The sequence below is a fragment of the Battus philenor genome, unplaced genomic scaffold (assembly GCF_028537555.1).
Source record: "Battus philenor isolate CCGP_79_NKW_IND1 unplaced genomic scaffold, ilBatPhil1.0.hap1 SCAF_28, whole genome shotgun sequence".
Lineage (NCBI taxonomy): Eukaryota > Metazoa > Arthropoda > Insecta > Lepidoptera > Papilionidae > Battus > Battus philenor.
Window position 1 is genome coordinate 6,640,846 of NW_027181691.1, and position 25,025 is coordinate 6,665,870.

General features: G+C 34.1%; 1 protein-coding gene across 1 annotated transcript in view; it reads left to right on the forward strand.

Annotated features, from left to right (window-relative positions):
- The window catches only part of LOC137925799 (lateral signaling target protein 2 homolog), a 69,322-nt gene that overhangs the window by 31,960 nt on the left and 12,337 nt on the right, over positions 1–25,025 (forward strand). Inside the window, exons 2-5 of the mRNA XM_068769258.1 lie at positions 1,100–1,240; positions 22,077–22,214; positions 23,078–23,268; positions 24,239–24,386. Of these exons, the coding sequence (XP_068625359.1) occupies positions 1,100–1,240; positions 22,077–22,214; positions 23,078–23,268; positions 24,239–24,386 (618 nt within the window). The remainder of the gene's footprint in view (positions 1–1,099; positions 1,241–22,076; positions 22,215–23,077; positions 23,269–24,238; positions 24,387–25,025) is intronic.

Below are 25,025 nucleotides of genomic sequence, written 5' to 3' on the forward strand. Positions count from 1 at the left end.
TTTATTATTGTTTACATGTTAACAAAGGGATTGCTGGCTCTCATTAAACATGTTTTATCAATTTCTTGGATTTTGACGAAACAGGTGTTTTATGACTTATGATTGCGGTTGCATTCTTTTGTGGTTTAAAGTGTTGCTGTCGGTGTTATTTTTTATATTTAACTTTTTGGGTCCTGTTTAGTCGCCGCATTTTTGCATTTTTCATGTTTAGTGCCGTATTGGCACGGGCAAATTGTGACATTGAGATTAACATTATTTCTAGTAGGAAATTATTGATTACGGCTTTTCCCGCATTTTTCTTCTGTAAATGATAAAACTCAAGCAAATCACACTTGGACAGCGAAGTGCTTTTTGTATGCTTCGAGAGGAAGTATCCTTCCTCTCGAAGCATAGTAAAGTGAACGTCAAATTGCAGCCAGGCTTAGAATATTTTGCAAAGGTGTTTACTACACTCTAGCAAGAAAACAAGAAAGGAGGACAAACGCAGACAGAAAAGGGACAGGCAGGACTAAGACTACAATTACTCAAGAGGATAACTTCATCAGAGTTCTGTCTAAACGGAATCGACGCTTAACAGCGCCACCAATTACTGGAAACATGAACAGCACGCGAGAAACGCCCATTTCAATAAGAACTTATACGACGATTTCTGGCTATGAGTCCAAGAGGATGTGTTGCTGCTAAGAAGCCCAAATTAACAATTCGACACAAGGAAAATAGACTAGAATGGGCAAAGATACATAAAAATTGGGCTACAGATCAATGGGAAAATGTTCTATGGAGTGATGGCCCAATAAAACGAATTTTAAAATGCTATTTCGTCACAGCCAAATGCTTTGCCCGTTGATAGAGCGTTAAAGGTGCTTAACTTAGACGTCTTCGCAATAATTAACTTCAAGAGCCCTCTTGTTACAATATACATGTCATCGGAATTGATGGCCACCAAACTCTTAAATAGCTTAGCCGAACCTCCAAAGAATGTTTCCTTGACTTGGCGTGGCATGGCTTGGTTTGTTTTGTTCTATCTCTTGTTATTAAGGTGAACGAGATATAATGACATAAGATGGTTTTTTAATAGTTATAATTGTTTTTGTTTCAGAGAGACGACCGATCGTTGCTTGCTCAATTCTTTTTCGCCGACGACGCCCTGAATATGGTTGCTTCAGAGCTGGATTCGTTCGACGGACGGAAAGATCCGGAGCGATGTTCCACGCTCGTCAACCAGCTGAGACACGCGCAGGTACCTATTGATAATTATGTATCAAACACGATGTGGTCTTGCCATAATTTGTCATCGAATATTGATCGTTCTAAAGAGTCATAGAGTGTTATATTGTGTTTCTCTATAAGATGGAATTAAGATTAAAAAGATCCACAAATAAACGAAAGTAACCGACAGTTCAGCGTGATAGTTATGACCGCTAGGGCCTTAAGATTTTGGAGTGGAGACCACAAGACGGCAAAGACAGGCGACATTGTTATGGTCGTCGAAAGGTGCTGAAAACAGACTTCTTACAGGCCCTATTTCAATTCTATGGGTCAATATTTACCGTCCTATTGCTGAAATAATTATGATTAATTAATAGTGGTTGTTTGGCTTTTGCCGGGTACACACGGATTTCGACACGTATCGAGCCTAAGCCGAGGTCTCTCCGAGAATCGTCCGCCGTGACGACTTAAGAGTTTTGCGGCCTCCTGTACGCTGTTCAACGGGCCGAGCGATGTTCTTGATCCACTTGAAAATAGTTACTGTCTGACTTATATTATGCATTTGCAGTGATATGCCAGCCTGTTAAACTTTAAGAAAATTTGGTTGTACGCTTGTACTAAGCTATATTTGCTCATTAAAATGCATATTACTATACGGTAGTTATTATATTAAAGAATTTGCATAATGTAATACACTTTACTTACATAAGATAACCCAAGGTACGAAGGGATTTTCGCTCATATTTCCCGGAAATGATGTACTTAAATTCGCACAAAGCGAAGCAGACTTTATTTTCTAAGTGTAAAGTTTAAAATTGTTTGATGTTAGAAATAGTAGTGTAGGATTGGTCATTAGTTAGTACCGAAGGTTTAACCTTATCTATTTATACATTGTGGTCTATTGGTAACGGTTATGCGAGGCAGGGGCTTATGTCATGGTTTACGTATTGCAAGCGCTTTGTCCATTGTACAGAAGCCTCTATGTCCATTGATCATAGGTATTCCGTAAATATTCCATTAATGTCCATATTCCGCGTGGAATTTTACAAAAGTTTTTTGAGGCATATATCGGAAATACTTATGAAGATATTTATGAAACTACACTTACCTTTTATGACGCCATACCGGCGCAAAGTATAGTCCCCACCTTATCCTCACGTGATTGCCCAAGGGAAAACTATTAACAGAAGGACAGCAACATCTTGCGAATATATTTGAATAGACAAACTGTACTTGCCAATCCGCATGCCAAGCGTAGCGAGAATTGACACGTAGCCCTTATACGTGCAAAAATTGAAATACTTGTCCCCAGTTCCAGTCAGGTCCGCTTTATACAACGTCATTCCACTAATAAATAAACGGTACCTGTTTTAAATGGTTTATAAATAAACGAATTTTGCAAAGTTCATATAGTAGCGTATTCGGTTATCTTGACGGTCTTTGGGGGAGACCTAAGCCTTGCAGAGGACGTCTATCGTCTGACAAGAAGTTGCGTATTATTGCGTTGCGTAACTTACACATATAGTTTAAAAAATTGAGTATTATTCACTCGTGAACACTGATGGCAATAACAGGGGAATTCCCATACTGTTAACAACGTACATTTAGAAACATGTACCCTCGATATGTCCGTACGTAAGCAAAAAGTAGTATATGCAAAGTTAAACGAAAAAAGCTCACATTTTTGACAGGGGCTACGATTTTTTGTGTTATAACTGATAAGTTATAAGTAGTTAAGTAATTTGTGCCAAGTTTCCTAGCTTTAGTGTTGCCAAAAATTACTAAACCCCTCAATTTGAATCTACTGTTATACTAGGATCGCATCAGAAATGCTTAAGTTCTGAAAGTGACATAATACAATAAACATAAATTATTCCATTTTTTTCTTGAAACTTTATTTTTGTTAGTAATCTAAATAAAAATATATAATTTTTTAAAGAGGTTTTGCTTAAATATTGAATTGATCATACATTGGGAGTTTATTTCATTTTACCATATTGCACAACCAAACCCACATGAAACATTACGCAAAAATCTTTTACGCACGAGTTGTTACTATAAAGGATATTATGGAATTACTGTGACAAATTATAAAATAAACGCTGCTATTTATTGTGATTTATTCCTTAAGGTTAGCGATAACGGAAGAAATCGTACCCAAAAGATTTGCAATGAAAACAAAGAAGTAGTCTTTATAGGTAAATATAATCAAGACGTTTTCTGCTCGTTATAAATTACAATGAACAAAATTTGTCAAATTTGTCAGTATATCACGTGGCGGAGATTGTCCCTTACATTTATTTAATGTTTATTTATTGATTACCTATCAATATTTGTCATATCTGCTTGTCATTTCATACAAAAGTGTTGTTATGACAGTAAAAATAGCGATCATATCGCCCGAAAAACTTAAATTTTGCATGCTCTTATCTTCAAACTCGAACGATATTGACTATCGGTCGTTAGATAAGATTGGAATGACGTAAATGAGATATTTCTCTATAGTTGGGACGCTGTCTGACTCAGTGGCAAATTATTTATGAAAATTATAGATGCATTTAACGCCGTCATATGTCTCGGAAATATTCCAACTTGCAACTTTATATTTATGTTTTATGATATGTATGTATACTAGGACATCGTGTTTAAATTTTTAAGAGAAATGTTACAACTAACAGTTTTTTAACGATTAAATACGTAATGTAGTGACTTCTGGGTTAGGAAGTGAATTAAGGAAAAGCAAAATAAAAGTTAGAAAATGGATAGCATTATCAAAGCTTAACTTCGTCTGCAATATGAATCTGACAGTTATCAGAAAATCTCAATTATTTGACCAACGCATTCTACCAGTTAACATATGGAGTAGAAACTTGGGTGACCACAAATGAAGTCATAAACTGAGGTTAGCTCAAAGGGAAAAAAAATTAGTGGGTGTCACTCTAAAGGACCGAAATACAAATAAATGGAGAGTGGTCCAAGACTCAAAGGAGAATGGAGACCATGGGACTATAAAAAGTCATGGTGGAGGGTACAAATGCAATGGAGTGATAACATCATGAATGTGGCAAGTATCAACTGTACCCTCACTATCCAGAACTGTGGAGAAATGAAGCTCTAAACTAAATTTATGCTCGTAAATAAAGGGAAAAAAGCAATGATTTCTGTGACGTGTAACTAGGCATTTTAGTCATATTTGGTGATCACCATTGTCAACCTTTACAGGTTTTACAGCATTCTCCATTAGTCCGACTTTAGCAACTGTTTGATCCGAGTTTTAACTTCTGGGGCACTTTTATTTAGAAATGTTAAATGCGTATTAAGAGACGACTCAAAATGAGGTTTTTTCTCGGCAGCCTTTGCGCCTGGTCATGTCGTGAAGCTTCCGTAAAACCGAACGGAAGATAATTGAGTTTATTTAATAAAAAAAAAGGTACCATATACTTCCAGCGTGCTGCTACCTCTAATCCGCATAAAATGTAATTAGCGATGAGAAAAACATTCACCTCAACTCGAGGCTCTCGTATTCGGAATAGGCGACCTAAAAACACCACCATCACCACTACACATGTACCATTAACCTAATCATATTTCTTGGAAAGATAACACTTCTTCCTACCATGTATTTACCGTTAACATATCTTCAACACTTGATTAAAAACATAATACTTTAACGCGCATAATAATATTGATTAACAATGATGTGAACCGGATGACATTGACCAGGTGTTGTAATCATAATGTTGACCCCCTTCATTATTATAACCAAGACAGAGAAAGAGAGTTCGCTTTGTTAATCATTGTTTATTTTTAGTAATATATGAAAGCCTTGTATTTCAATTGTGGCATGACCTTATAAACGTATAATTTTAAAAACAGGTTTTGCAAATGACGTGGTATTTAATTTAAGCACTTTTACTTTAAAGTATGTTTTATTGTTTTCCTTCGCTAAAAATAAAAATTTTGACTGCCAATAAAACATAGTTATGTTTTCAATGCAGTTAATCATTTTAGCCGATACGCGACCAATGCAAGACGTAGGTGGACCAATGGCATGGTCGCGGAAAACCTAGAAGAAAACTAGATAAGATCGGTCATAGTGGCGATCTTAGGGGATGACATATTACTTGCACTGAGCGTCTATCAGCTGTTATTATCATAATAATGAATTAATAAAAAATAATTATCAATCGTAAAAAGCATACACATATTAGCGTGATACTATTATTAATATCCGTTCAGATTGTATGTTCTCTATATAGATATAAGTATTTTTCGCTAAAGTAAACATTCGTGAGACGTAGCCACAAAAAATATGTTAAAAAATGGCGTCTACTTCGTTGCGCAAGATTTATTCGTTTTTATAAATTTGCATTAATTGTATACGGTATATGTTTTCTTCTGAATTAATTATGCTATTAAAACATAACATACATTGTTTGTTTAAACAAAATGACGTAACGACGCCTTTTAACGAATCGAACTATTTATCTATTTATTTAACCTTTTGACGAGACTTCTGAATACCTGTTTTAAAAAATAAATATGAGTGGTTGGCTATGGAATTTAGAATATTTCAATGTATACATTACATTCCTATTGCAATGAAGCCGCAGAAGACAAGGCGTATAGAAATATGCGATGCTTTTTTAGAAGTCGATAAATATTCACATATTGTCGTTGACGTTTTGAAGGACAACAGGTGGTGCCCGGGCTTCGACCCCCAAGTAAGTCTACATTTTTATGGGTTCACTCGATAAAGGACCAGGGCAACGAACGAAACTTCTTATGAAAATAAACGAGTTCCAACCTTTCTCGGTAACTAATTAGGTGGTTGGCGTGTTTTGGACCCGTTTTCGTAATAAAAATAATTTCTCTTGTAGCACAAGATATTTTTTTATTTAATATTATTGGCAAGCGGGTTAATGGGTTGGGAACAAAGAAAGAATTAAAGAACTAAAAGATATCCTTGTAAACTATAAAGTGCGACCATTGTTTATATTAATAAAACATATTCCTCTTTTATAACTGTGTTTATTTGTCTGGTGGACATTTAAATGTCAAGTTCCTAATGGTTAAAACGGCATTGTGTTTGTAAGCGTTATAAAATTATTGGTTGTTAAAACGATATTGTTAGAGTAGTATATTATTATTTTTATTGATATAGCTTTATACTGTACCTTCAATAATTACTGGGCTACCGAAGTTTGCTGCTCTGTCTGAAGATACCGAATATAACCATGGTTGAAGTGCAGAAGATTGATACTTTAAAGCATTGTATTGTTTTAGTAAAGAGCACTTACCTATTATAATGTGATGTCTACAAATATTTTTTTCTCCGACATACGAAAATCTACGCAACACTGACTGTGAAAAAAGCGGTGGTTATTTGTAAAAAAAATCAATTAATTATTTTTTATCAAAACTTTCTATTTAGCTAAGAGGAAATGTATTTTTTTCCTGACAATATGGCCATACATATTATTATCGGCAAGGTTGGCGGAAAGGGATCCAGTTGTCAAATTTAGACTTGTGCTTCCCAACCGTTCTTAAATCCATTAATGACACTACATGTATGAGTACCATGACAACTCCATACTTATTCGTTTCTCCGTAGGCCTTAGATACTTCAAATCTATATCATACTTACAGACTTTTAAAGTAACAATTATTGATATATTTATGTACCTTGGGTTAACAAGTGGATCAAGGGTATTTGTAAAAGTGATTACAACATCAAAAATGAATTTGTTGTGAGCTCTTCTCATATCAGTGAATTTGGAACCCTCGTAGCCACGTATTTTAAGCTGAAAGATGATTTATGAGAGTTCAATTTGATTCTAGCTTCTGTCTTCTGTAAACGTACACAAATGATCACTACAAAGAATCCAACGACGGTTATAATGTGAATAAATTATATAACATAATTTTGTTTTATTATATATTTTAACACACACATATAACATTATAATGTTATATACGTAATTTGTTTTTTCTTCACGACAATCCCTCCATTACCAACACACTTCGCGGACCTCCATGTACCTTCACGAAACTAGCACTGTGAACAGTGCGCCATGTTGATCTACATATTATACAGATGACTGAATATGTTTGCAAAACACGGAACCACAATCCTCTCTTCGACAAGTAGAATTTTTAAGAATTTCTTTGCTTATGATGTCTATGTTTGTTGACATAAAGGGTGATTGCTTATAAGAGTAAAACTGTTAAAGGGGCGAATGTGTAGCTCATACACTTGTCAGACAAAAAGTTTTAACATTTATTTTCAATCATCCCTGTATAAAGTTATGACTCTGAAATATGTTATATAAATTATTTTTTTCAATGGGAATAATAATTCCTGACAGTAGTACAGTCTACAGTGACAGATGGTAAACAATAATTAATTTTAGTATGTATGAATAACAATTTACAAAATATTTTTTTTAGTTTTATCATTACGCTATTTATTGTTTCTGAAACCATTGATTTTTGGACAAGGTGTACCGTTGAGGGCAAACGATTACACATTAAAAGCTTTTATAACTATATCCAATAATTCTTTATAAGCCGTCTTTCGAATAATAGTATATTATAATAAAGTTGAGAAGCATGCAATTTTCCACGTCGTCTGTAATAACAATGTTGATTTCCATCGGTGCACGAATTCGTGCTGAGTTCTGTCGTGAACTCTTATACGGCTGTTGCACACTACACTCTTAGAGTATCATCAAAACATTTTTTTATTATTTCTATAAATGAACAAAGGTAAGTTATTACCAAATTTAAATTTCTGTAAAAATCACTTGTTTTTCGTAACTAAGCGACATTTTGTTATTTGGTTTTGGTTTGCTTTAATCTAGCTAGCTCAAATCTATGATGAATCCACTCTGGCATATGAAGGCACTTTGGTCAACTGAGCTAGGTGGCCTTGTAGGATGCTAAGTCTATACAAAGAAGTAGTGCGTGGGCAGCGACCTTCTCTTCCAGGCATGCCCTGTATAGAGCTATATCCGTAAGAAGTAAACAGATGTATAAAAGCGCAAAGCCCGTTAAGACCACAGCAAACGCAGACAATCGACAACGTAAAGTTAACGCAGTTTTAAAAAATATTCATTTTTGGATAGTTTTAGGTATATGTTAAGAGATTAGGTCGTGACCTCGTTTAAACTCTTAGTGTCTCTCGCTGTACTCCCTTCAGCTGCTTTATTTGACGGTTTTGCAGATTTATTAAAATTTGCAGTGCAACCTACTAACCAACAGAAGTGTAATTGAATTAAAATGCAACGAGAAACTGTATTTATTTCTTCCAGTTTTACTATTTAACCTATTCAGGTTATTTAATAATATCTGTATGTAATTGTTGAGGGTTCTTTGTTACTTACCTAATTGTTTTATTAATAATAGAAATATAAATAAAGCGAACAGATGACCTTGTTGATGTCATGGAGAGATACTACTGGATACATGCCGCTTCCAACCGGTCCATTTGGATCTATAGGTGAGGCCCATGTCCAGCAGGCGGACGTCCAACAAATGATAGCATAAGCTATTCTAATTCAAAACACTGTATTGTTTCGAAATTCATTTTATCGTCTTTTCATATTGTAGTAACTGCGTCATTCACTATGGTAGACCTCGTTTTATCAATTCGGAATTCGGATAGCTTATAAGGCTTCATACTGATGGGGCAATCGAAACAGTCTTAAAAAGTTATAATTGGATCGGCCAGAAAAATAATCACTGAACTTCAAACAAAATGGCAGAAGTAGATTTAATTAGGTTTTTTTTTATTTCGGTATAAAACATCAATTTCACATGTTGAAATATAATATTGTCTATTATTTCGTCATAATAAACAAATGACTGGAAAATTAATTCTTATGGATCAAAATTTAGTTGAAATCATTTTAAATGTAAAATAATTTTCTGCATCGAATAAAACCGAAAGCTTATTCTCAATACAATATTTGCACTATAACTGGTAATTTGGCGTCCGGTTTCGGTGTTCATTTTTACCTTCAGCATTTTACGCTACGTTTTAAAAAATTAAAAAAAGGCTAACGAGTTTTAAAAACCGGCTTCACTTGCTTCAAATCGGATTAATTTTGAAAGTAGATGGCAGATTTGTGCGAGTATCGTCGTGCGAATAAATAATATTTTAATATAATTAATTTTACCCAAAATGTCTATAATAATAAATATTAAAAAGGCATTGCGCTATGAGCTATGTTTATTATCAACTTTGTTATGGCGCTTGATTGAACCGATCTTATGAACTTACTCGAAGATTAGGTCTGATTTTCATTGTAAGAAAAAATAGTATTAAATACTTGCTCACGAAAACACAGTGTCACACCGGAACCGCTGTACCGCGCGTTAGATACAGCTAATGTTGATCTGATCGTTATATCAAAGTCACAGTTTATATTATGAAATTATGTTTTAGATGCCCCTTTACAAAGAAACTCGACAACTTTTAATTAATAGTGTCTGAAGGAATAAGTTTAAGTTAAAATTACCATGTCCGACGTCCGATTATGTCGTATATCTAATTGCACACAGGTCAGGTCTAAACCAAGGTCTCTCTTAGGGAGCCTCACTCCATGGATCTTATATAACGGTTTAAGAGTTTAACTGTCTCCTGATCTCCTAACATGTCCTAGGAATATTTAATGTCCGAAAATGCGCCACAAAGAAAAATTCCTGGGATAGCCCATCAAACCTAGCAAGTTTTTAATGCCACCGGACCAACTGCGATTGTCACTGATACAAAAAAAAAACTAAAGATCTTATTTATTATAAATATGGCGTAATTTTATAAACAACGCATTGTTATTATATAAACAATTGCGAATATATGTATATGTATACGTATGCGAGTGAATAAATTCGACCGGAATACTTGAGAATTGCCAATTTATAAAACAAAAATAATCGCGACCATTGTTCCACGCACTTCCTCTTTCTGTTTCGCTGGTTGCCGTTCTGAGTATTATGCGTTACCGCGAGCACGCAGCGGAGCGGGAGCGGAGGCCATGCTGATAAAAGAGTACACATGTACAGGCTGATTGATTATAAGTGCAATCTTTGAAGGGGTAAACATCTATCCAAAGTCTATGGTCTCAGAGTTAATAAATACCGCAATGATAGTATAGTTATAAATCATGTATTAAATATAAACATATTTAAGAGGTAAACAACTTTAAAGATTTTTTGCTTACAAGTGAGCTATACATTAACCACTTTAAATTTTTTGCACATATAACGATCATTCTGTATGTGACTTGTACGTTAAATATTGTATTGCAGCTGAAGTAATAATTAATAACCATTATCACATTTATTGTAATTTAGTAACTATTAGATCAACCCGCTCGCTTGTTGCTTGTAACCGTGGCTTTTATATACGTTAAGCCGTATGCAGCGGCGTGGAAATTTACCTACAAACTTATAAGTGTATCGAGACGATTTTGTTTCGTATGAGTCACGCCGAGACTGGTCGTGCTCCGATAGCGTCACTCCGAGCGCTAGTGAGGAGCGTAAATAATTTCGGTCTGATATTATAACATCTGACTTTAAATTTCGACGTGCATCGCTCGGCAAATTATAATTCAGTCTACGAGGGTGAAACTGAAAGTTCTTAGAAAATCAAAAACTAAGCATTCTAGCAAGTTATTAGTTTTATTATAACTTTTCAAAATAGCGTCCATTTACATCAATACATCGCTGCATTCGATGGAACCATTGAGAAAAGCACCTTGCCCACTCGGCCTTAGGGGTCTCTTCGACGGCGTTTTGAAACGCAGCCACTGCTTCTTCGGCGTCCATAAAATGTCTTCCTCGAAGTTTTTCTTTTATTTTCGGGAATAAATAAAAATCGCAGGGTGCGAGGTCGGTCGGGGCTATACGGCGGGTGACCCAGTAATTCCACGTCTGAGGTCGCCAAATAGTCGATCGTTTGCCTGGCGGTGTGCGACGAGGCATTGTCGTGATGAAGGAGGATCCTGCTGCGAGGTCGTTTCTCTCGAACTTTTTCCAAGACAAGTGGCAAACAGTTGTTAGTGTACCACTCTGCATTAACCGTTTTCTGATCCTCTAAGACAACTGTCGCGTAATGACCTGTCTTTCCGAAGAACGAGGCCACCATCTTTTTTCCAACACTTCGACCTCTCTTCACTTTAGTTGGCAACTCTTCGGAAGGAAACACCCACTGAGCAGACTGTCTTTTGGTTTCCGGATCATAACAGTAAATCCAGCTTTCGTCACCCGTTAGTATGTCGAACACAGCATTTGAGTCACCTCCGTTAAATTTTTGGATCATTTCTCGGCACCAATCAACACGGCGGAGTTTTTGAGCCTCGGTCAAATTATGCGGTATCCAGCGGGCACAAAGCTTCCTGACCGCTAAATGTTCATGGAGGATTTTGTGCACTTGACTCATACCTATGCCTAGACTTGTCCGAATCTGCTGATAGGTCACTCTTTTGTCAGTCTCTATCATACGCCGCACAACACTGATATTGTCTTCAGTCGTCGCTGTAGAAGGCCGTCCCTCACGCAAATCATCGGTGAGATTAGTTCGACCACGTTTGAATTCATTAAACCAGTTGTAAACTGTGGCACGAGATGGGGCTTCATCGTGAAAAGCCAATCGAAGTCTATCATAACTTTCTTGTTGACTTATATTATATGACATCGAAAGTCATAAAAAATCATTGCACGAAAATTTTCTCGGCTTAAATTCATTCTGACGTGCACAGACAATTTTCAATTTGCCGCCAAATCGTAAAACAAATGACAAATGAATGAAATGTATACTTAATATTATTGGTAAAGAGTTCTATTTTCAAAATTTAAACTTATTTTTTTAATATAATGCTTTTAAGTTGCCAGTTCTAAAAACTTTCAGTTTGGCCCTCGTATTACAAATTAATCAGGAAAATATAAGTTTTTGGTTCACTAAGAATTATTGGTACGATTTACTTGTAATAAGTTTAATGATGTTTAGGTATGTTAATGCATTCAAGCATCTTTCTTACAAAAAACTTGAAAACTTTTTGTACTATTGTCATCTTTAAAATTTTAACGAAAAACGTCCTTTGCTGAACATGGGCTAGATGCAGTCAACTTCTAATGTCTTCCGACGACTTTCTTTCTGACTTAACACCGCCCTGTATCTAAATTCTTCACGACCAAACAACCTTTTATATAAATTTGATGGCGAACGTTTGCCTCTCAGCAATCGTTTGCTATTAAATTTTAAAATATTTTCTACGTTATGCCAATGAAAGACAACGCTATAGAGAAACCTATTGTCCAAGATGAAGTAAAGAGATCTATATATATGACACCCAGCGTTGCTTAGTCTAATTAGAGGATTTCATTCCCTAGAAATAGTGGGAAAATTGTGAGAGGATTATTACGTTGTGCGAAGAGCAAATGACTAAGAAGGTTATTGACCCATTCTAAATATCATATTTACTTAAAACGACGCGCAATTGGTTGCCGTTTCTGGCTGCGTATTCCTGCAATACGTTTCGCATCTTTTGCATATTGTCATTAACGTTGATACTTCTGGAAAATCTGTTGATGTATTCGGAAGATATGAGTAAATTACTAAGTACTTTATGAGCAAATAGATGATGCTCTTGGAATATCTTCGACGTTGTACTATAATAAAAACCATTAGATATCGAAAATAATATAAAATATTTTATTTGTTATGCTAGTGAATAATCCAAAAGATGTGTTATTATATAAATTATTAGCAGATGTCTATCTGTAACATTTGAGATCTCAGAGTCATCATTGACTTGAAGATCAGTTACAAAGGATTTGCAGATTATATAGCGATTTTATTAATTGTTGGTATTGATACTTTCCGCAAGGCTTGCAAAATTAGACATCTACTCCCACTATTAATTCTTTAATGACTGGGTTTATAACGCAATTTCTTCTATATATAATATAACTAAATCCACGTTGTAGAAAATTGACTATGCAGTAATGCTAAGTTTGAAATGAAGACATTGGAGACGTTTTTGCATGCAGGTTATTTTTCATATTTCAAGAGATCGAACTATGTAACAAATTTATGGTATTGATGTTTCTTTATTACTATAAAGAAAATTTCCTTAAAATGTATAAATATATGTAAATTATTTTTATAATACACACACATATGTACTATATATGAATTATAAATGTTTACCACGGTTAAATACTACAATTTAAGACAAATATTTATTTTTATGAACGCATCCATTAGAGTAAGAGTATAGGCCGCTACTTCATGTCAATCCTCCGTCATGGACCCACCTCGCAGCGCTTTCCTAAGACGCGGTACAGCGGTTTGGGGATAAATTATCATACTTCATATACAAGATATATATAGGTTTTAGATATAAAAAACTTTAAAGAGGAAAATGTTTAACTAAATTGTCAGTAAAAAGCTGGAAATTTTTAAACCTATTTACAATCACTACGAAACCTGATTAAAATTCTACAGACCAATAACTTTTTGCCCTATGTCTGCAAGGACATTAAATAAATAGTAATTAATTTCAATATTTAGTAACGCTTTTCCTTACTATTTTTTCATTACATTATTAATTACTTCTGAAATAATTTATTTTTGGATAGGGTGTACCTTACTTTATGTTACATCAAATGAGCTGTACTTTCATCCCTCTGAGGTTTTTTCACGTACAACTTATATTTCTTTGTAACTACAAATTAATAAATACAAAAAATGTAATATTCTGTTGGTTTCATATTAGCAAGCGTAACATTGCCAGCGATTTTTCTCTTATCACTAAATTGCATAAATATGCTCGAATGTACCTTTGTTTTTATCTAACAAAGCCTGCTTGGTTTTATGTCATTGTTGAAATGTGATATGGTTTTTTCGATATTTTACCGTAAATCTTAGCTTTATTCAACCCGTTGAAACGTTTGCTTTAAGTGCAGTTCTCGTACGGTTTTATTTACAAATGTATTTACGTATATGTGGTAGATGAAGGCTTTATACGTCATGGTGCATTTGAAACGCCCGTATCTTTAAGTAATATTATTATAGGCAAGCAGTTAGATACTAGTTTCCAACATGCTAGACTCTTCTGGTAGTCCTCTCATGACTTACATAATGACTATTAGTATATTGAAAAGTTAAATAAGTGTTGCAAAAAAAATCCAATCAAAATTGGACAATGGTTTAACAAAATCGCTTAATTGCATGAGGAAGGTTCTTATGATTTGAGAAAAGGTAAAAGTGGCAAAGAAAACGACTTTACTCTTCCCATAAAAAAGAGTAAATAAATACATCTATATCTAACTATCAAACGTTTAATGTGAAATAAAATTAAAAAAAAAACCTTGGATTTATCTTTTTATAATATCGTGTACAATTATCATCAATTGTTAAAGAATATTGTAAACTTTAAAGCATTGCAAGCAAAATAAAGTCACACTATTTTTAATGTTTTACAGTGTAAATAGTAAACTTGTATACGTAATTAATCGTTGATTTAGATTAAAACATTCAATAAATAAAGAAATAACTCCGAAATGCTTGTTACATATTTTTTATTGCATTTCGTCAGGCCAGTAACTTGTACGCGCGTATGTTAGAGCGGCTAGTTGAAAATATGGGTAGTATGTAAATCTTGTCAAATTATGAAAGTTATATCATCCATAGTTTGGATCATAGTTTGGATAACCAATTAATTTTTTTAATAGTCACCTGCCCACTAATTGTCTCAACGCCATCTTGATTTGACTGGTAGAGAATGCCTAAAGGCGTTAAGATCCAACTTTACAAAATTTGAAAAAGGGTAAATAAATAAAGATCCCCCTTTTAGGTAAACTTTTAAGACTTGGTAAATCTCTGTAATTATTTTACGTCGTTGCTAGAAAATTTATGTATAAGTTAAATTAGTTTGCAGCGTCAATAATGATAATGCCGACATTAGCTTATCTACTGTAAACAAATTCAAAATATCTTTATTCAAATAATTGTTTTCACATTATAAGTAATAACTACCACCGGCTCGGAATGCTGATCTGCTGTCAAGAATCGTCCAAAGCTCGTGCTTTCAATCAAAATCTTATTCACCTTTACACTGTAACATTCCGCTTTGAGTAGCTGTTCGGCCGTTGCTATTGTCCGCTAATTTGGGACGATGCGGCGGCTCGGCGGCGACATTTCGTGACCGACTCGCGGATCTGACAATGAAGACTTTTCAAATCTAACTAGATTTATACCAGTTATAACATTTCGCGAAACGATCCTGTAGCCTTGATTTTTGATACACTCGACATTTGACCTGGATAAGAGACCTCGTTTTCGTGATACGTGAGCACAATATTTAATAAAACTCTACTTTATCTATACATTCTGTAATATTAAAATACCTTTATTATTGGTTGAACTGTCTACCTTTCCAACCTTTACAGTTTCGTCGAACTAAATACTTGTAAGGTGCAGAATCTTAAAGTGACTTGTTGGCTAAGTGAACCAGATCACTGTGTTGATAATGCCTTTATATCTTTAATCTTCTACCTAATCTTCATCTATAAAGATGGAGTTTCGTTTCCATGATACAGAACAAACCGATGATAAAGTCTGTTTTGAGGGTATATTCGTTATGTTTATGTAAGTTAATAATCCACTGAATATACAAATTTCTTATCTTCTTCCTAGTTTAATGTTCATGGCCGATCAGGCAAGTGGGTTTCCGTATCTGTTAGGGCCCTCACCTAATCTGTTCATCGTAAAATTAGTTGATCTCTGGATCCTCAAGATCCTCAAGGATGTTCGGAAATGTTTTTTGTTGTTGTTTTATACTCGTATAATCAAAAGTGAAGAGATGGCGGTTCAACACCACGACTGTAATAGCTAGGTGATACGCAAAGATTTGGTATACAAAACCTTTTGTGACACGCACATTTGCGTTTATCACTTTTAGATTAAATTATTTACATAAAACCTGTCTTTTATTTTTATCCATTCTGTTTATCATGTAAAAAATTCGAGCCTAATTTGAAAGAGAACAGAATCAAATTGCGTTCACCTATATTAGCATCCTTAAGCTTTAACAGCTACGAGGGTCTCAAACGCGTCCTGATATGAGAGAGCTCACAACAGACCTAGACTAGGGTTTTTATATGATCACTTCCACGTGTATACTTGAGCAATAAAGGCTGCAGAGCCTCTAAATCGTAAATATGACCATTTATGAAATAAGCAGAAGATGACAAGTTAGCTATATTGAAGACATTTGTATAATCTTAACAAAAATAACAAGATAAGAGGATTTTGTTAATAACACAAGATGATATTTGTAAAGGTTTAGTTTCTTGTACTTTTTATCTTACTTTCAATGTGTTGATAACAAAATAATCGTGCATCATTATTTATTTTGATCTAGGTTAACTAAGATAAGCAAGTATTTTTTTTTTACATGTTGGACGATAAATTTTAAGTTTGTAGATTATAATTGCATACTTTAGGTTCGTTGAACTCGAATAAACAAGTTTTATTTAGACATAATTGAGACATTTATTAGAAGTCTGCACTGATTTCTGTCATGAATTACAGGCCTGTAGCGGTCCCAGAGAAAAACTAAAACGTATTACTGATTAATCACTGTATTTATTGATTTGATTTCTTAATGATAAACAATGGTTAAAAAATAAAACAAAAGAGACTCCTAACACGCTTTTTTGTTTAAATTGACGTCATATGTTTGATAGCTAGGTATAGATTTTTAAATAACTTTGTGGCTTGTGCTCAATTCAATTCCTTCCATTTCCATTTATTTTTTCCATTTTACGAAAGGACATTCACGAGTTATATGCTTACAAAAAGCACAAAGATTAATTTCTTCAACGTTACCGATATTAAGAGTAAGAAAAGAACGATTATTAGTGAAAAAAGTTAAATAAATTGTTTAATCAATAAACTAACATTAAAAATGTTACAAATTCTCCGAGACTATATTTGTCTAAGATATATATAACAATTAGAATAGATATAACAATTAGAAAATTCGCACAATTATAATTTTTTTAATGAGTCAGTTTTCATTAACGTTGTTAGCAAGTGCGAACGCTTGGTAAAACGATGCTCACGGAGCATGGATTTTTCCGGAAAGTCCATAGTTTTTCTCTATCGATACCAATGTATATCTCCTGATGTGACCACTTTAACCCCAGTTCGGACCGGTTTGTAAAGTCTTTAAGCTATTACCCATAATAGTCTGATTATCCGACGTCTTAGTCTTGTCACGTAGTATCCTCGCAATGCAAATAAGGACATTTAAGAAACGTCGCGATAATGTTTAATTGTTTAAAACTTGCCTGTTTTAATAAAACGGTTTTCTGGCACATTATCGTATTAGTAAAGGTTTGATGATATTTAACAAGTTCTAATTTGATTTCCAGTAAGTAAACAAAAGACGACACATTTTTGTCGTATGTATATTGCATATATTATATGACTAAAATATATATAATATATATAAAATCTAAACAGTAACTACTTAACCCTTAAATGGACGATTTTTTTTTCACGTTTGAAAAAAATATATTTGTTAATAGACATGTACTACAGCGTAGGAAAAATGATTAAAAAAATCTAGACATGAATTTACTATACTTTTTTTGCAATAATGTGAATGTTGTTTATAAACTACATTGCGCATTTATTGAGATTTTGCAAGTATGGGTAAAATAAGAGTGGATATTGTTTTTGAGAAGTATTTATTTATGCTTCATTATGATATTTATAAAAACAATTGCTTTTTTTCGTATCATATAAAGATACACGACATTTTTGGCAACTTTTGAATATAAAGCCTGAACATTTTGGGAATTCGCACCTGCTACTGCTTATCCAGCCAAACTGCCCAATGACATGTCTGATCCAATCTGACGTCTTTCAAAGGAATTTCTTGAGCTGGTCTTCGGAAATTCTTCATTACAAGTTCTCTTTGTATAGTGCTCCTACTAGGTCGACCACGTTTAGCGCCATTTGCAGTAGTAGATTTGTATCTGGGCTGCGTATAAGTTACTTTGTTCTACATTTTTATTTTTTTAGATCTGATGTAAAATAAAATGTAAAAAAAAACATACGGCGTGTTACAAGACATCAATGCTTCTGTTATCTGAGTTTCTCTCCTAAAAATAAGGCTGTCTTCAGCAGTAACAAGGTTTCGTTTTCGCCAAACCAGAGGTCGTCTAGGAATCCCTTGTGATTTACTCTGGGGTGCTGCTTCTTCGGCTTCCAAAATAGGAGGGTTTGGCATATTTTCATCGTTGTCAATAACGAGAAGAGGATCAGCATCCACTTTATCAGGCTGGGCATTTTCACCGTCATCACTATATTCAAGGTCTCGAAGAACATCTCGAGCGATTTGATAATAGTGACTATCATCCTCTACTTCGGAGTCTCACCCGTCTAAGCCATCTTCTGAATCTTCAAGAGTTTCTAAATACTTTGTAATTTTGCTTTCTAGTAATCGCGGCATGGTAAAAACCATAAGAAAAATCCTTCACCAAACATGCATTTATTTAGCAGGCAATGCGCATTGTAGTTTTTCTACAACATACCAGATTTCGCCCTATTCGACTGTAGCATCAAGTGATTTTCAATGTTGTACAACGTAAACATGTAATTGAAGATATAATCAAGCAAATAAAAATATATTATATACTTACATGATATTTTATCAGTCCAAACACAGCTATAAAACTTAGTTTCGCGCCACTAGAAAAGTTTTCTTTAAAATGATATTTGAAATTAACTTATTTTCAATGCTTATAAACAATGGATAGTGCTAACATTCAAAAAATGTACAAAATTAGTTCACAAATAAGAACTAGTTGACAAATTTAACAAAAAATTAAAAGAAGGTCAATTTTATCTGTGGTTTTTAGTATGTTGTTTAAAAACAACAATACGCATTTAAGGGTTAATGAAATATCTATTAGATATTCTCCCGTGAATACATACAGATGTCGGTGTGACCGCGGTGCGAAATAAATTGATGAATGGTAGACCAATATCTGTAAGCCTAAGTTACCATTTAAAAAAAATACATTTTCATTGGTTCGGAAGTGTTATTCATATATTGTTTTTAACCCCCGTTTTTTCTCCTTTTTTCTTGGATTTTTATCCGTGGGACATTTAGATCCACGTGACCTGGAAAATAGTTCATTTGAAAGTCATACCTACCAGACCATGTGTATCCGAAAAAATACACGGGTAATAAACCTTTTTTTATTTTAGAAGTCCAGAAAGTGTTTTGGAAAATACGAAAAAAGACATGAATTCTGAATCATGTTTTTTTCTTATTTTTTTTATCTGTGGTTTGCTAAGGAATAATTAAATGATTATTCCGTCCGAATAGATAACATATATAAAAAACGTGTTCCTAAAGGATATGCGTTTAGTAAGTGAAAAGATGCGTATACTTTTAAATAGTGTTCCAGACACTGTGTGACAGAAACATACACATAGCGCCTAGGGTGTTAACTATATCGTTGGTCCACGTGTGGGAAGCCTACCTTGGCCGCGTCTACCTACTCTTGGCTCCAACGGTTACGTAGTTAGTCGTATATGAGAAGATTCTCCAAAACTGTACTATATTAGTAGTTAATTGCGATTGCTAAAATTATGTTATTAACGCTGTAACATATGTCTCATAAAAAATCTACTGAGGCTATATCTCCGACATTTTTTTCTATACACATTTTTTACTTTGACATGTATAAACAAACATATTTTACTTTCTCAATGTAACAGAACTCTATAAAATGTACGAAGTAGCTGTTTGCATTGCATTGCGTCAATAGCACGGCTAATTTGCCAATTACTACTGGATCCGTTAGATTACAATACAAACGAGGAATATTCAAATAAAGTTATGTTGAAATGTTACCAAATTTGTAGTCCGTTAAGTAGGTCCGATGTGGTAACTGGTAATCGAACTGCTTGATATCAATTGCACTGCGATTACTTAAACGATTTTAAAAAATGAGAAGATTTAAAAAAAAAACTTTCATTTTAATAATCATTAAAGGTGATATTGTTTTTTTCCTAAAACGTATACTACATTGACCGAAACCGCTGTACCGCGCCTTATTTATGGGTGCGAAAGGGAGGAGAATATTAGCCGTGCCGTTCCGTCATTCCGCCACCAAAGCGCGCAGCGGCGGCTTGTTTTCTTTTATTTTCCCCCGCTTCACCACGCTTTCCAACAGCAGATACATATATCTGATTTATTAACGAAATATTTATAGACATTTTTAAAGTGCGGTGATAATATAAACAATTTAAAAAATGTAGTAGTTTTATTTGCCATTTTTTTTTCTTTATATTTCATTTGCAAAATTTCTCATATCTATGATCAAGGAAAAGTACGTATAGTTAAAACCATCAGGTGTGCCGTACACCATTAAATGATTCCGCGTTAATTTCAGTTAAGACTGGTTAATACCATGTACAAACGATTGCTCATAGCGCTACGCCCTCGTACGATAATTGCGTTGTTTACATTCACCCGCCTCTTGTAACGAGATTTCCTTACTGTTGCCTTGGCTGTTCATTTTCTAACCGTGTTTTTATACCTGTTTGTTATCGCCGCGGAAAATGGACGGTTTGGTTGTGCGCGGCTTTATAACAAGAGCTTTCATGAATACTCAACATTGACTTCGTGATTTAAGAACATATGTCTGTAAAACAGAAAAATGTTTGTTTGTGTCTTCCGAAACAGTGCTTCTCAAACTTTTTTCGTTCACGTACTTTTTAACAACCTTTTCATTTGAGAGTAAGAATACTGCTCTATTGGAATCAGGCGTTACTTTGCGGAAGTCCATCCTTAAAAAGAAAAGGACTAATATATAGCTGTTTCCGCTATGTAACAGTAGTCGAATATAGTAATAGTGCAATAAAGTGCACCGCCCGCCAGCCCGCTGATAAATGCGCATGCGGCAAACAATGCGAATTACACCACTACCACCATTAAATCACTCAACACGTGTTTCACCCCTCCACGGGGCATCCTCAGGAGTAATGTTACATCGATTAGTGATAAACACCAAGTCAAACTCGGTCCTTTCCTTACTTAGAAAGGTACTGATGTTATAATAAGTCGTGTATGCCGCGCGTATATTGCATGTGAGTGCGTTCAAAAATAACTGTACATAATATATTTATTTTATTCTTATTGTTGTGCTTACTGGACATGAAGTAGCCTCTTATTATTGTAGCAAACTACATATGAAGATACTACGAATTATTAATGTATCTCATGTTAACGAATCAAAAATATCATAATAATAACATAAAGTTATATCTAGACTTGAAATGTTCCACTTCTTCTTTAGCTGTTAACAATTTTAACTTTGAACATCGACTTTCTGAAGATTTAGAAGAGCTGCTATAGGAATCTCTGAATGTACATTAACAAAATTTTATTATCATTTAGGCAGGCAGTGACCAGACTAATGTACTGTATTTTACCAATGCTAATGTTATGGTGTAACATCGTAGTAATCGATTTTCGAATCATTCAGTTTCTCTGTTTGCAAGTAAAGGGAGTCTGAAGAAGAGAAGAGGCGAGAAGGAGTCGGAGCACTAAAAATGTGCTGTATACTGTTACTAGGTATTCAGCAGTTGATGAATACATTGCTAAAACGCGGAAGTGCTTATCACTGCTCTAGTATCTGAACGATGCGAAGGGCGAAGGGGGAGAGTTACTCATAAGACTCACTCGAAATATTTAAAAAAACTACTTATTTACGTTAGTGTACCTGTTTCTATTAATCGATAAAAATAATAAATCCAATGTAACTTCTTCCAGGATCGAGTGTTGAACATCACAAGTCAGATCATGGACCAGGTGCTGGGCGACGAGAGAGTGGCTCGCGGCTTCCGAGTCAAGTTTCCCGAGGACGTGCTACAAGATAACCTTGCTGGGCAGCTCTGGTTTGGTGCAGAGGTAATCATTAGTTCAAAGTTTGTAGAACATAAGTTAGAATGAAAAGATGGAAAGACCTATCATGGTCCTATTGCAGTATATTTTAACTATAGCTTATTAATATAGGTTAACTGTTTTGAATCACAGATTTTAATTAAAATAACAATATAACGAAACTATTACACTATATATATATATTGTTGTCTTGTCCACAAATTGAACAGTGGACCTTATAATGTCGTCCCAACACGTTGGATGCAGGCCGCTTTCAACCAATACTATTAGAAATTTTTAGGCCTTGTATCCTTTAGTGGACGCCCTATGGCTAAAAGGATGGTAATTACATATTGTTAAGATATCGGATGTGAATATCGTTAAAGAGGAAATTCTTTCTTGTTCTCTGTAGGTAGTAAATGACAATTTTTGGGAACCAAAATTTACTGTTGTAGAAATTAATGCAAATGGTTATTAATTTTAAAGAGATTCTTATAGATTGTGAATAAACAACTTCTGGTGGTTTTTATCATAAATCTTTAACATCTAATTTAAAAATTATGGGGAAATTAGTTTTTATCAAAGCAATTGTTTACTTTTTCATCGGCTCACCGATCCCGAATGTGTTGCTTAAATATATTAAATTGGAATGAACCGAATAGACTTTAATTTTATGCTGATTTAATAAAGACTTAATCAGAGTTAATTAGTATAAATTTGAATAATTAAATACAAATTATGGAATATCACAGTCTTACGTTTATAATGACTTGAAACAATGCATTTTCTTCTTGTTTTTTCGTAGTGTTCACGAGCTTGAGAATAGCATAGGCGTGTTTTCGCATGAGATTCATTGTAATAATAAAATAAGTTGTTATTAACCGTTGCAGTGTCTAGCGGCGGGCTCTTCTATAATGAACCGCGAGGAGGAGTCTGCGGCGATGCGGCCCCTTGCGAAGGCTCTCACTCGCAGCTTGGAGACTGTGCGCTCCCTTCTCAGGGAGCAGTGCTTGAGGCCGAGGGGGCTCGCCCTGTCCCAGCACGACGACATGCTGCACGAAAGTCTCCGGATATTCGACAGGTATATTGGCAATTGATACCCGTACGACAATAACTTGACAACTCTTCATTTTTATTAGTCAAAGAAAAAAAAAATTCTAGAATTTTTTCTTAAGTGGCTTTTTTGACGACCTATACGGTGATTGGTTATAGGTGTAAAATCTTAAAAGAGTTAATAAGTAACATTACATTACCTATCTATCCAAAAGTGAACGGTTTTAGAGTTAATAAATACGGTAATGGTAATATAGAAAGAATAAGCGTTTTCAAAATTCGCATTATAACACATTAAAATTGATTATTGTTTTCTATCTGTCCCTGTACAATTTGTACTGCCAGAAGTCATAAGCCTGTTGCGTTCCAATATAATAAATAGATATTTCATATGAATTACTTTATACAGAGTAATAAAAGTGTGAAATCTTTGGAACATTTCGCTTAAAAATGAGATATATATACGATACATTATATATTACGACAATACGATATATTAACGAAAAATAGACATATTTATTTGACTGCATATTCGGCCGAAATCATTAATTCATGATATTATTAATTTCATCGTCGAAAAAAACCGGTGTATTGGACAGTGATTGTAACATTGGCAATGCCACATTAAGATTGCGTGGACAATTATACAGAACCAGAAAATTAATATTTATTTAAAAAACACTTAAATTAAAAATTAAAAAAAATTATACACTATGTATAATAAAGTTCATCAATATTTTAGTAATATTTCCACTGTTGTTTCTGGGGGATCGTATGTATGAGCGTATGTATAATAACGTCGCTATAATTGCTTCATTAAATCATCATTATATCATCATATCAGCCGAAAGATGCTCAATGTAAGGCATAGACCTCTCTCAAAGATGGCCACGACTATAAGGACTATTCCCTACTATTATCATAATTATTGCTTTATTTAATATTGTATTAAATACATGTTTACTTGCCAGATCTTAATTATCATTGTTTGATTTCAGATTGTTCGCAGAGTTCGAACTGTGCTACGTGAGCGCAATGGTCAACGTAAAAACACCGCACGAGTTCGAAGCCCAGCAGCTCATATGCGTGCTGTTCTCCGAGAGTTTGCGTCGAGCGCTCAAACAGGGCCTGCTTACGCAGGAGCAGGTATAGCTTCGCTTGCAGCTATTAACTTGTCCCTCTGTCTTTTCACGGGATGATTGTATATAAATATTAAAACGTTATCATAAATATAAAGCAATAAATATATAGTTCATTTGCTGTATTATATATAAATCAATGGTTACTGAAATAATAACAATATGGTAAGAAAAAGTGATTTTAAAATTCTGATAAGTAAACTTTAAAAGTAATAATTGTTTATATCTATTCTTGTAAACTTTGTACCATCAGAAGTTACAGGCCTATCACATTCCAATAAAAAATAATGTGACATTTCAGAGTGATCGTTTAATAGAAGGTAGTTGGAAATAGGTATGCTTTAAAGATATTTACTGACATACATTTAGCCTTTTAAGGCTTTTACACCTGTAATCAATCATCCTGTATACATCTCTGTATTAGTACTTACTAGTTATTCAAACGTTTTTAAGCAGAGTAACACTACATGTTTTTTTCATATAATGAACTGCTCCTCCATCGTTTAATAAAATATAAAGACAGTACTGTACTTGTTCCATAAGACGTAAATGAGATATTTAAGAAAAACGGCTTTACGCGACTCTAGTAAAATGTAACAGAACAGATTTAAAATATATGAATAAAAGAGAAACTTAAATTTTGCTC